This window comes from Amblyomma mixtum, chromosome 3, assembly GCF_055824585.1.
Source record: "Amblyomma mixtum isolate Tamu chromosome 3, ASM5582458v1, whole genome shotgun sequence".
NCBI classification, from domain to species: Eukaryota; Metazoa; Arthropoda; class Arachnida; order Ixodida; family Ixodidae; genus Amblyomma; species Amblyomma mixtum.
Genome location: NC_143014.1, coordinates 147075266 through 147089405, shown reverse-complemented (window position 1 = coordinate 147089405; position 14140 = coordinate 147075266). Strand labels below are relative to the sequence as shown.

At 43.4% G+C, this 14140-nt stretch overlaps 1 protein-coding gene across 1 annotated transcript in view; it reads left to right on the top strand.

Annotated features, from left to right (window-relative positions):
• fand (Pre-mRNA-splicing factor SYF1 fand) overlaps window positions 1-14140 on the top strand; it is a 47876-nt gene that overhangs the window by 2787 nt on the left and 30949 nt on the right. Inside the window, exons 4-8 of the mRNA XM_089581483.1 lie at window positions 3772-3969; window positions 6315-6449; window positions 7167-7331; window positions 11236-11295; window positions 14036-14120. Coding sequence (XP_089437609.1) covers window positions 3772-3969; window positions 6315-6449; window positions 7167-7331; window positions 11236-11295; window positions 14036-14120 — 643 coding nt within the window. The remainder of the gene's footprint in view (window positions 1-3771; window positions 3970-6314; window positions 6450-7166; window positions 7332-11235; window positions 11296-14035; window positions 14121-14140) is intronic.

The window sequence follows — 14140 nt, the reverse complement described above, 5'->3', positions numbered from 1 at the left end:
CTGATCCTGAAGACGTGGGTTTGATCCCAGCTCTGGTGGTCACATTTCGATGGAGGCAAAGTGCTATAGGCCTGTGTACTGTGCCATGTCAGTGCATGTCAAAAAAACCCAGGTGGTCGAAATTATCTGGAGCCCTCCACTACAGCGTTCCTTATAGCCTGAGTTGCTTTGGGATGTTAAACCCCATAAAACCAATTTAAATGCTATGGGCATGAAGTTTGGGCATATCTAGAATTGTGCGTGTGTGTGTGCGATATAGACCGGCAGCAGTTCAAGCGATGAGACGAAGTGTAGTTGGGGAACCTGACCCCAATTCTTGGCTGATCCCCCTGTGTGGGCATGTACCACTGTATGAGGATAAAAACGACTCCTGGGAGTGTGCCCATCGTGACGCTCTTCAATCAATGACCACCGACCTGCGCTTTGAATAAACACCTTTACACTTGGTGGAGGTGTCTCGATCCCCGTCCCGGTCCTTATCCTGGAACTTCGGAGCCGAACGTTGCTTGCCCCAGCCACCATGTCAGATGGCCTGACCCAACTATCGCTGCCCATTCCTGCTACGGTCCTGTTTCGGGGTGCAACGCCAGCGCAACCCTTCTCTATTCAGTGGTACGGACGACCATGACTTCGACAATTGGCTGGCCTCATATGTGCGCGTCAGCAATTACAATCGGAATGACGATTCCGTTAAATTGAGCAACGTTATCTTCTACCTCATGGACGTTGCCAACCTATGGTTTCATAACCATGAAGGCGACCTTTTAACCTGGTCCTCAATCAAGATGAGCTTTGCCGACGTTTTCGGCCATCTCGCCATGCGGAAACTCCGCGCCGAGCAACGTTTCCGTGCTCGAGCTCAGCTACCAGCTGAAACCTTCACGAGCTATATTAAGGACGTCGTTGACTTATGCAAGCGCATTGACCCTTCGATGTCCAGGTAAAGTTAACCACTTCATTAAAGGGATCGCCGATGGCGCTTTCCAAATGCTCTTGTCAAAGAACCCCACCTCCGTCTGTACTGTCATTTAGCTGTGCTAAAGCTTTGACGAGTTACGAAAGCAGTGCCCTTCTATACGGCAGTCTGGTGCATCTGCCTAGGGTCTTGCTGGCCTGGTCCTTGGTCCCTCGTCTTCTGAGCAATCCCTGTTCATGCAGCGCTTCAAGGACTTCATCTGCGAAGAAGTCGCCTGCCAGCTTTCTCTTCTGCATCACGTTCAAGATCCTGTCTACCCTACTCCCAGTCTAACGCCGTCCCTCGTGCCGGCTATCCGCTGTGATGTTGCTTAAGAGGGACATAGTGGACCCAGGGTATGGTGGTGTGGTACAGAGACTGAAGCCATTTTGGGACTTTCCCTGAATAAGGCTTTCGATAATGTGGCCCACGAGGCCATTTTAATTAACCTCTCAGACGTGAACCCAGGGGGCAGGACGTTCCATTATATTAAATCTTTCCTTAATGGTAGAACTGCTGAAATTTCGGGGAGGGGGGGGGGGGGGGGGGGAAGGGGGACGGCGCAGGGTTCGGTGCTGTCGCCGTTCCTGTTTAATCTTGCTTCAATTAAGTTTCCACTGGGGCTGGAGGAGATTCCGGGGCTAAAATCCACGTTTTATATGAACGATATTATATTATGTGTTACCAGGGACAGTGATGGCTAGCTGGAAGAGATGCTGCAGCGGGCAGTAAATGTTATAGAGGAGTTCGCTGGGCTCGAGGCTGGAGTATCTTGCTCACACCTCTAGTCTGAGTTGCTTGTGGTGCGAGACAGACCCAGGAGAATACACACGAGGTACTGTGTCCCGCCGCCTCCACTGGAAGTCGGGGTGGGGGGCTTGCGGTCGCTGAGGTCTCAACGATCCGGATCTTGGGGCTGTACTTGCAGGTGAACAGAAAGAATAAGGAGGTATTAGAGCTGCTCAAGGAAACGGTCAATACGACGGTGAAGCTCTTTAGGTTAATAGCCAACCGGAAGAGGGGGGTGAAGGAGATAGACCCGTGTAAGCTGGTGCAGGCGTTCATTGTAAGCAGGGTGGTGTGTACGCTTCCCTACCTTAAGCTAGATATCACAGAGAGTGGTAAGGCAGAAGCTATGATCAGGCAAGTGGACAAGGCTGCTTTGGGCCTACCCAACAATTCGTGGACGGAACGTTTAATGGGTGTGGGGGTGCACAGTACCTTGGATGAGTTAAAGGAGGCTCATCTAATGATGCAGATGGCTAGGCTCTCGAAAACATGGGCTGGGAGAAACATTCTAGAAAAGATCGGCATAGGGGTTGAAGCTCCGGTGTGAGATTGGAAAGCACAGCTACTGAAGGCGGTACGCAAGGGGTTGTACATCAAACCTTTAACGAAAAGCATGCATCATGAAGAGAGAAGAAAGGTGAGGGCGAAAGCGCTCTATACGAAGGAGTGGCCTACGCGGACGCTGCTGATTATGGAGACAGGCAAGCATTTGCGATAACGGTAGTGGACGTGTGGGGACGCTCGATTGCTTTCGGGATGGTCACCTCCAAGGTGGCGGAGGAGATGGCAATCACTCTAGCGATAGGTAGCACAAAGGCTGATCTGATTTTGAGGGACTCGAAAACGGCCATCTGCAATTTCGCGAGGGACGGGTTATTGGCTGCACTGTCTTGGCTTTTGAGTCAAGTCAGACGTGGTGGTATGGGTACCAGAGCGTTCCGGAAACCCGGGGAACGAGGCAGCTCACGCAAAAGCTCGAGGTTTCGTCAACCGGGCAGGTGAGTCGCCTGTTCCTGAGGGGTTCACGAGGGATGGGCTGATGTCCTTCCATGACATTACAAATCACTACAAGTTGAGCCGGAGGGTTTTCCCATCTCCGGTAACATTCCAATGGCTGTAACTCTGTTGTTAATGAGTCTTTTAAAAAAAAATTCGTGGTTGTGAGTTCCGGGGATGGTTCCTGACAAATGCTCAAGTATAGCAAATTTTCATCCAGTGGGTGGTCAAGGGCCCTTTAAAGTTGCTATTGTAAAGGAGGTATTTACGTGACATCACAGGTGCCATTTTGTTTATAGCGCATAGCTTCAGCAGTACAGATGGCGAGAAGCTGATTAGACTTGTGCATGGCCTTTCGCGGTGCTCCATGTACATCAAAATGGTGTACCAAGGGGAGAAGAGAGGCAGCAGCCACCACCCTCAAAATTTTCTGGGCAACATAAAAAATTTATCATCTTCAGACCTCTACGAAGAGGACACTGCTTGATAGTGCAGCCCAGACTGTATTTCGAAGCTGTCGCTGCTACATTCTGATGGTTTTATTTGTTTTGTCTTTACGAGAAGCCAACAACCTACTCAAAATTCAAATTGTCTCTCCCCTTTCTCGCCATCCTGCTACGAATATTCTGGCACCGTCCCTGTTGGCAGCATAAGCTCAGCTGTGTGCACATTGCACTCAGAATTCTTTGAACTGAATTAGAAGATACCAAAGATTCTAGAATGTCTGTGCTTGTCAGGTGTCTTCTATGCCTTTTTTCTTGGTTCCTTGTTCCACTTGGCTATATTCTGTCAACAAAACTTTCTGTGCCTTGCAAAGTATTGCTCTAATGATCTGGTTATCATGTTTCAATGCAAATTATATTAACGATTTTTCACAAATTACTTGAACATTTTACATTGTTTTATTGTATTTTGAGATCTGCATTTTGTGTAGATGTAGTTTTGCATTTTTCCCATTTTTAGCAATGTGAAGTGCTTTTAAAAGCATACCTGTAGATGAATGTTTACTCAAGGTTTTGGCATTTTTGCAGATGCCCCGAATATGGATGGACTACTGCAAATTTCTCACCCTGCAACAAAAGATAACACGCACACGACGAGTATTTGACAGGGCCCTCCGGGCTCTGCCCATCACTCAGCACCATCGAATATGGCCCCTGTACTTGGAGTTTGTGAACATGCATGAAATTCCTGAAACAGCTGTTCGTGTTTATCGACGCTACCTCAAGGTATGGACATTCATGACCTTTTGGCTTCATGCTCAATTTGTGTGTACAGGCGTTGCACACCATTTCTGTCCATTGTAGTTGAAGTTGCATTTTGTATATCACCATGAAGGCCATTGTTGTTGACAATTTCTGTTGTACTGTTTTCAGCATCTTGCACAAATATCTTCCTGTCTTGCGTTTCTTCTGGTATAAGCAGAATTATTTGAATGCAGACATCTGTGATGATGATTTGAGCCAGTTGTTGATGTGCAATGAGACTATACAAAATTATTTAATTTTGCACTCATCTGCAGGAATGCAGATTGTATTTGTAGTCTGTGAGAAGAGTCTGATCGATATGCAGTCGACAACCGAAAATTGGGATCCCTGATTTTTCAGACACGCTCGATTATTTGGACCTTTTGTGGCACCATGACATACCCATAGAGATATCTAAGCGTGCCTGAAATTTCGGACGCTCGATTTTTTTACTTCTTTTGCACTCGCCGCTACACCTTTGCAAATAGCCAAGCCGCCATTAGTATGTATAGTGAAATCTCTAATTCAAACTTCAATGGGGACTGAAAACTTGATGTGATCTAGTGGAATTCAAGCTAAAAGGAAGCCTCTTCAACAGCGGGGCTAGTGCACACGGGGTTGCGAGTTGGTAGTGTTACCGGATGTCGTCCGATGCTGAAATTTCAATAGTAGTCAAAATTCGCAGACCTTATTTGTGCAGAGTTCTTTCATCCCGAATACGTGAATATGAATGAGCAAAGTATGTGAGAGGCGTACGGTCTCATGGATGCGTGTGAATGGAAGAAAATGGCAGTGCTTTTCAAAGCAAGAAGCTTGTACCTGCGATAAAATGCACCACAGCCCCAACTGGCAGCACTATGCATTTTTATGACAAGCAAGACGCCTTCCATTATACGCAAGCCACAGTAGAGTCCATACAATAAAGTATATACCGCCGGTTTTGAGATTTGTTTTTTTTTTCAGCTGTTGGTCTGTTCTTTCTTATCTCTGTGGCCATCTTTGCCTTTTTGTTTCACGCCTCCGTGCGGTGGGCGGGCTGACAGCAGTACAGCCATCGGACACAGAGTTCATGAAAGCAGTCGCTGCCCTTTATCTCTGTACACATTGCACTGTGATACTTATAGTCAAGTGAAGCATCAGAATGTGCACTAAACTGCTGACCCCTTCCTCTACTATACTGCCTATTAGAAGTTGACTTAAAGTGATTTTTACAGTGAAATTTAATTATTCGACATTTTCGCGCCCCTAGAGAGTCTGAAAATCAGTCATCAACTGTAGTTGTACAGTAGAAAAAATTGTGTAGTGTTAGTGATTGAATAAAAATGCTTATACTTTTTATCTGCATATATAAATGCTGGCTGTTTGTAAGTTAGGAGATGTTGTAAATTAGAAAAGGGAAATGTTTGTGTCACTTGTGCCCCCATATTCTAGCTTACATTGATTTGATTCAATTTTGCAACTAGTACTGAACAACGTGCTTGGGAACCATTAAAGCGGAACTTTTTGTAAAAGTTTAATTCCAAGAGATGAGTGTGTTCCCATGCTTTTCACCTGAGGTGAAGTGAATTAAGCAGTTAAAAGATCTATTAGAAGTATTTAAACTAGGTCAAAATGAAGAGACATATTATAGCCACTTACTGTGTCACTGCCACACATATATTTCTACTAGTATCACAAGGGCCATGAACTTTTGTGCGTTGCTTTTTCAATTAATGGTATCTCCTGGGTTCTTAGTCAAACTATCAGAATAGCCTACAGACCCTGTGTAGCTTGTAGGTGCTGACGTAGTATGAAAAGGAGCTTAATGTGAACTGTGGGAAACCAATCCACAGCCTCCTAAGTGGTGAACTGATGATGCCTTTTTGTAGCTGTGTCTGCACATTTATTGTGAACATCAAATGCAACAGATTTTCTTTCATTACCAATCTTATTATAGATGCCTCTACATCTATTCAAAATATTTTTCTTTCCATGAAACTGTAATTCGTGTGCTTTCCTTTTTACAAACAACATAGTCATCTACAATGGATATTGCGAACATTGTCCTTCTCTGACTGTCGACATTGTTTCATGTATGCCATGGTAATGGATCAAATTACCTAGAGTGCGAACGAGAAGTACTTAGTATGTTACTAAATTGTAGCATTCCTGTTGTAATGGCACTGGGAGATGAGTAAGAAACAGCCACTGTAGGCATTTTTTGATATTCTGTTTGATTGTGGCTTGGTGCCATGGTGCTAATTACTCTGATCCTGACTTGATAAGTGTTTATGCTGCTTGTGAGATTGCTGCGATTGATTTTAAGACTGCCTACCTCTTTGCTGTAGTTGTGCCCAGAGAACGCCGAGGAATTTGTGGAGTATTTGACTCGCATTGGCCGCTTGGATGATTCAGCTGTACTACTGGCTGACATTGTCAACAAGGAAGACTTTGTCTCCAAGGAGGGAAAATCAAAGCATCAGGTAGGATAGATTAAATGTAAACATTGATTAGTGGTGGTTATGTTGACGGATTCACACTTGATAAGAGATGATCAGTGCATTTGATGTAGTTGGAGAAACCTCCTCCGTGGCCTGTTTCCGATGATAACTATTGGAATGAAGATCGTAGCATTGAGACAGCACACAGAAAAGATGAGGACAGGGCGGGCGCTACTTCCTATCCTCGGGCCTACCCTGTCCTCGCCTTTTCTGTGTGCTGTCTCAACGCTATGTTCTTTGTTCAAACAATATATCTGAACAGCTGGTCCCACAGTATACTTTGTTGAATTACAACAGTAACTTCAGCAAGAAAAGTTCTGAAAAGATAGTATTACGAATAGTTACTTGTAAACTAATTTTGGGAACATTTATTACTCACTGTATGAAATAACTATGGGCCAAATAAAATAGATTATTACACAGAGGCTCATTTTTTGGCTTTTATGTTTCTACTTTTGTGTTAAGTGTACTGCTTGCTTCTATCAGTTTTGTATGCTGATGGTGCTAACATATATTTTGTGGGAAGGACTGAGAGATTTAGAGAACTCTTGATTTAGCAGTTAGTATGAAAAGCATTGTTTCCTGGGCATGAAATATATTATGAATGCTACCTGATATCATCTGCACAATGATATTATTGAATGTGTAACATGGTGTGGTTTTTGTAATGATCTGTTAAATCATTTCTCTCTATTTCAGCTGTGGAATGAGCTTTGCGATTTGATTTCCAAGAACCCAGACAAGGTGCACTCACTCAAAGTGGATGCCATTATTCGAGGTGGGCTTCGCCGTTACACAGACCAGATTGGCCAGCTGTGGAATTCCCTGGCTGACTACTACATCCGTGCAGGACTGTTCGAGAGGGTGCGTTACAGCTGCGGGAAGCTCCTGTTTTAGTTGTAAACCCTGTAGAGGGGAGCTGCAGAAGGGGATCTTATGGACAAATTGCAAATCTGTTTTGAAGCTGCAACACAAGTAGGGGTGTGCAGCTCAGAATGTTGGCATTTAAGGTGTTCATGTAACTGCTCACATTGGATCACGTGGGAAATTCACCCTTGACCTTTGATCAGGTCATAACACAAAGTACTGTTCAGGAGTGTTCTTAGTAGTTGTAATAGATTGTGAAGATTGTCTGTACAGGTGCAGTTCTCTATAAAGTTTTTGTTTCTGTGTATCACTAGAATTGCGTTTTAATATACTTGCAGCTTAAATAGCTAGCTCCTCATTTTACTAGGAATGTTTATCATGTTGCTGTCATCAGTTGTTTTGTGTATTATGTGATTTGCTAGCTGTTTTAAAGGTACAAAAAAGCATGCAAAAAATGCACAGTGGGTCCTGTGGGACATTGAGGTTCTTGCTTTTTCGCAGCTTACTGAAAATGTGAGGCATATATGAAAAAATCTATTGGTTCAGCTGTTATAAGATTGTGTTCTTTACTAAAGGAGTACAGGAACTACGTTTACGTTTCCTTAGGTGTGGTGTGTAAGACATTAGTATGCATGGATAACCACATGTAATTTGCCTGCACGGGGTAAATAATTTATACAGTCAGTCTTGGATATATCAAACTTGAAGGATTTTCCGAAATAGTTCGATGCGTCGATAATTTGTTACATAAAATATGCCAGTAGGTAAGCTTGTCTGATCTAGAAGCAAAAGTACGCTGGCCTCTGTAGCAAGCCTAGCATGCTTCACATCAAATCCATAGTGATCAGTGCTTTGAAATTAGCCACCACTAATTCACCGCAAATGCAGCTGTTTCACATTACAGTGAAGGTAGTACAGTTGGTTTCCCTTGAGCAGTGAAGTGTGCAGCTAAACAGGCCAGGCGAAAGCTGCTGTGTGCCAGCAGCTGAGGGTGATGTTTAATTTAATTAGATCCAAGTTCTTCCTTTGCTTATGGACACAGTAATCATGGAACATCGCACTGTGAATGCAGTGGGGAAAACGCAAACCTGAGTGCACCGGGCCAACTGCACCACCACACAAAGCCAGTTCACCTCTGACATAGTTTCCCTTTCCTCCTCGATCACCTTTGGTGCTCAGTCACAAACCTGCATTCCCCTTGTCATACAGTTCTATGGCTTCTTCATGTGGCTGGCATGCCAGCAGATGTCTATGGCCACATGGTTGATGTGGCTGTGTTTTCTCTTCAACGAGGCCACATGGCGATGTGGCTCCACACGCAAAGGTGTTCATGGGAGTACTTTTAGAAACATCACTTTCAGGGGCGTGGCGCATCATTAATTATTTTCAGTGTTGTGCTAATTGAAAATCCGATATATGCACACAGTAGAGCTATACTTTTGCATTAAATTTTTAAGGGATGTTTGGCTGTTCGATATAGACAGTAATTAGGCATGTTAATGTTCCATTTACTGGAATCGGGGTTGACTTAAAATCATCTGAGGCATGAAAAAAACTTTTATATAATCGCTGCTTCATTGTTTTAGTCTGCCTTTTTCACATGGCCGCTCAACGCATGTGTGCCTCTTTCCCCTGTGCTCTTTTGAGCTCCACTGTTTGAACACAAACTGTCAGGTTCCAGTGCGCGTGCACAGTTGATGCTAGTGACACATGTAAGCGACAGCTGCTGGCAGTTGTCAAGCATGCACCTTCCAAGCACACACCTGCAGCTTCCCTTACGCAGTTGGTGCCTCATGGAAGAAGATTGCGCTTGCTTTGCCTACGTGTATTTGGTTTCAGCCAGTTTTTCATGTAGCAGATGAATTTTCATGTACTCCCCTGAGAGCGCCACACATTTTAAAAAAAAAAAGTGTATTCACTCCAACTATTGCATCAGCCTCCTAGGTCTGTGCTTTGCATGTGTCCAGAACAGTGCCTGAGCCTAGTGAAGGAGATCATGTATTGCCTATACTTCTCGGTATTAGTTCTTTCAAAACAAAACAGTTCCATGCTTGTGCCATACTTCATGTGCTGGAAGGCTTGAGTTTTGAATTAAAAGTGTTCACAGATGTATGGTAATATAAAGACAAGGAAATTCTGAAATCTCGAACAGTGAACTAGTGTCAGATGGTCATATGACTACTATACTTGCTGCAGTGACATTCTGGCTGAACAGTCAACACCATTAGGATAGCAGAAGGAAACTAAGCAATCTTAATACAGTTGAGCCTCGTTTATAATGAAGCTGAAGGGGCCTGGCAATTACTTCGTTAGAGCCGTAGCTTCGTTATAGTCTGTGTTGACTGAGCTTCTAAGGGGAATCACCATTCCTTTCGTTATTTCCATTATTTCGTTGTAAACCGTTTCGTTATAAAGAGGTTTGACCGTAATAAACTGCAGTCCCTAGAAGTATGCAGTAGCCACCAAAAGGGTTTAAGCACCTGGAAAAGTTGTGAAGAAAAGACAGTAGCACAATGGGATAAGAGCACGTGTGAGCTAAACCTTGTTCGATGAAATGGGCTGCCAGCAATGCGAAATTTAATTACCACCTGGGCTGCCATAAGCGAATGCACAGAATTGTGGCAAAAGCTCCTCTTAGGAATGTTATAAGATTAATGTTTTCTTTTGGCTTAACGGGTTAGAAGCAGTGAGCAATACGTGCCCATTTTGCTCTAAATTTCCTCAGCAAATGGACCACAGCAAAATGGGCATCCCATTTAAAAAGTGCTACTGCGTGTTTGTCCCACAGGGCAAACACTTGTAGGTGAATGAAGGCAGAAATCTGCAGACACCAAAGCGTCCAACGCCAACTTAGAGTAGATCATTTGCGAAATTGTCTATGAAGAGCTGTGTTTAATATCATCAGCACGGGCTTACACCATGGGAATTACAGATGTCACTTGCTTCTTCATCATTATGAAGGAAAAATGCACTACCAGTATTTGACGTCGGTACTCCTCTAAGCAAGGCAGCCAGGATTTCTTATTTTTTTTCTTTTGAAAGGAAACCTCACTCTTCATGAACTAAGAGAGTGAAGCCGATTTAGCAGCAAAAAACTAAAACAGCAGCAGGTAGCTAAGTTGAGCTTGTTGGTACATGTCTGCAACAAAAGGGCAAGTGCCGGCATGGGACTTGAACAAGTCCCATGTTTATGCTGTTCTGTTCATTTAAGAAATTGAAGCCTGTGGTGAAATTTAGAGGACAACTCCATGCAATTATTGTTTGCTGTAAAAATTGATTGTTTGGCTCTTTCTGGGTACATGTTGACGTTTGTCCAGCTGCGAAAGACATGTTGCCAAGAAAATTGGATTTAAAGATTCTCCTGCCAGTCAGTTCAAAGTCATGACGTCCTTACCGAAAAGGATGGGTTGCCGCTGTTTTGATGTGAATCTGTGCCAAAAATCAGTGTCGACGTACATATCTTTCTAACGTAATTGGCCACTGATGGCAACACCTGTATTTTGCTTTTTGTTCTTTTCTAGCTTATACAAGCTTCATTTTGGGTTGGAGTGGTCTTTTTGTGATTAAAACACAGTATGCCATCACTACAGGCCAACTTGAATTTGTCCTCAGTCTCTCTATTAAGCTGCTGTGCTTGCTTGCACCATTTTGATTACAACATTGAAGAGCATCTTGGGGAAAGTTTTAGTGTTTCATTGGATGCAGTTTCCTTTGATTAAAAATTAAAAACCATTACTGTTAGTTTACTGATTTACAGGGTCTAAAATTGATTTTATTTTAGCTGTGTACACTTTATGCTGTGTTTTACTCTAGCCTTAGGTGGTTGTCGAGGTATATGCTCTTGAAGGTGTTGTTCTAGCATTTTCTGAACAATATTTTGGACCTTTCCTTTTTTGTATAGGCAAGAGACATTTATGAAGAGGCAATCCAGACAGTCCTTACAGTTAGAGACTTCACTCAGGTAAACATATTTGTTTCCTTTTATTGTTTTGAAGCCTCAAAACTCTCTCAAGTTTGCATATGCATGCAAGGCTTCATAGTTCTGTGGAGCTTGCTTGGGCTGTTTTCTGTAATGTCCACGCTTATGTTCTATGCAGAAAAGTTTTAGGTGGTTATAGCCATAACCATGTTATTATTAGTATTGCTTTTGTAACTATTACCACAGATCTATGTTTGAAGTCTTGAAGTAGCAAAGTGATGATTAGGTTTACTAACATTTGAAGGCTGTTTTGAGATTATGTATGAAATAAAAAAAGCTGTGCTGGTGTCATCGGTACCTTGCGATTAACAAAAATGTTATGCCATGTATGTTTAACAGTAAAGGGCTGAATGTCTTTAGTTTTATAATTGTTGGCCCAAGCACTAGACAACTGCTGTTAAACCATAAGCCACAGTGCAGTACCGCCTGTTGTTTTTACATTCTTTGGACTGTTAGACAGTGAGTCTCAGCGGTTTTTTGTGTTCATACTATTAGTTTGTAAGTTATCAGCATATGTATGGCTCTTATGATGAATGGTTCTATGTACCCTTCAGGCACAGGTTATTATCAAGAGGGCAAAAAATGTTCAAAACTTAATATTTTGTAATGGAACATGCCATGATTGCACAGTGAAAATTCCCATCCTCCCAGATGCGCTTAACACGTTCACTGCAGCAGTGATTTTCGAACTTCCCTGTGCGTAGTGGTCCACCAGTGGACCATCCTTAAATTTTCTTGGATGCGGCATGACCCACCAGTGAGCTACTGGCAACGCCAGCTTCTTCGAATCGCCAACAGGGGGCAGTAGCGACCTGGCATGGGCTCGGTGAAAAATCTCCGCTGTCCCGCAACTTCATCATGTGACCTAGTATTCATGGCCACACAGCATGAATAAATGGCATGACTGACCGGTGGCCCAGGATGCAGTGTACATGTTAAGAACTTTCTGTTGAGACCTTGTATTCGCACAGCATGACTGAACACAAACTTCAGAGTTTTCATTATACTGATTTTTCATCATTCTTGTCACATTATGTAAACAAATCAGCCCATTTTATGCAATATAATGCACTCATCTTTGCAAAACCAGCAAAAGAAAATATGTACTGACCACAGCAGTATCGGTGCTACCATAAAACATGCAGACATCGATCTTAACAACAATTTTTTGCATTATTCGCACACCTGGCTTGAAATGGTCCTATGGGTGATTGTGGACAGTTCAGCCCTTTTTACACAGCATGCACATTTGTGCGCATTGTGCTTTGTGCGCAAGGATTTTATAGTAGAACCCCTCTGTATTAATGTAACTCGCACCGGTAAGAATCTTTACTAAATCAATTGGTTATGGGACCCTCTTTGGTAATTAATTGGCTACTTACTGGACATAATTTGATGGTTTAAAACAACGAAAAAAAAAAAAAACTCAGAAATACCTTCCATCCTGCTGTTATTATCCCTTTATGTGATAGTTTATTTTCAGTTATCACGTTTTTTGTTATTGCGTTTTCAATTTCATTTGTCTTGTGGAAGTACCGCATTGGCACAAATACAATGCAGCCATGAATATAACACTAGTTTGATGCCATGTAAAGAACTAAAGCTTTGCGTGTTGTCTTCCGCAGCCTCGGCATCATTTGAGAGGCAGTAGTTCGGAAACTCGTGCTACACAGTCAAGTGCGGCAAAATTGCCTATGCAGTGCCGCCACTTCCCTGTGTGTCGCACTGCCCTACTGCAAATGTTCGCCCGTTTCTTCCCTTCCCCACCCTTCACTGCACTTTTACTGCTTTTCCATTCTCGGTGATCCACGCTACCTTCTTTCTACGCTCATAGCCAACTTTACTTTTTCTTCTGTGCACTGCGTACTTTGTCCCACGGCCCTCGGGCCTTTAAGAAAATTCAGTTTAGTGGTGAAGCCATCTTGAAGAGCGCCGTTTTATCGTCTTCGGTATTTACTTAGCTTCAAGTGTTGGCCTCGCGATCCTCGACTTCGCACAAACTGCAATGTCATCATTCTGCGGGAAATATGTCGCCACGGCCAGAGGCTCTTTACTATAGCCGTTTCTTTGAAAAAAATGTTTGCTGTAATCATAAAAAAAAATGTACAGTCATCTGAGGTGAAATGGGACCGCAGTTTCACTTTACTATATCAGAGTTCACTATAGCGAGGTTCTGCTGTATTTATGCTGCATGCAAAAATGCAGACGCTGTGCCTGAAGGGGATATGCCTGTTTCCTTCCTTACTGCTTACTTGGTGGAGATTGTAATTGCCATGTACACCTGACTGTGGGAGGGTGTTCGTGTGAAGAGCACTGTTGGAATATGTACCATCGGGGGCGAAAGTAACAGACCCCCCCCCCCTCCAAGTTCTGACCTGTGCCACTGTGCGTAGGGGTGCTACCTGACAGAGCACTTCCGGTGTCGAAACGGGCCCACTGCGCCGGTCTCGCCACCAGAAGTGTTTTGTCATGTGCCCCCCCGCAGAGTGGCACAGACCGGAAATTGGGTGGGGGGGGGGGGGGGGGGGGGCTGTTACTTTTACCCTCAATGGTACTGTATATGCTATCTTAGCTGAAAGGCAACATTTTATTTCTTTCATGGTGTAAGTGCATTTTGTTTTTGTGGGTTTATTCCGAAGCACATGCTGGTTGGCACTGTACTATCTTAAATGAATAGTTTTACGAAGTGATATGTGACTGAACCGTTTGTTAAATGTTTCAGGTGTTTGATGCCTATGCTCAGTTTGAAGAAAGTGTTTTATGTGCTAAAATGGAAGAAAGTAGCAAAACAAAGCCCAGTCAAGAAAGTAAGTGCAAGTTTATTTAG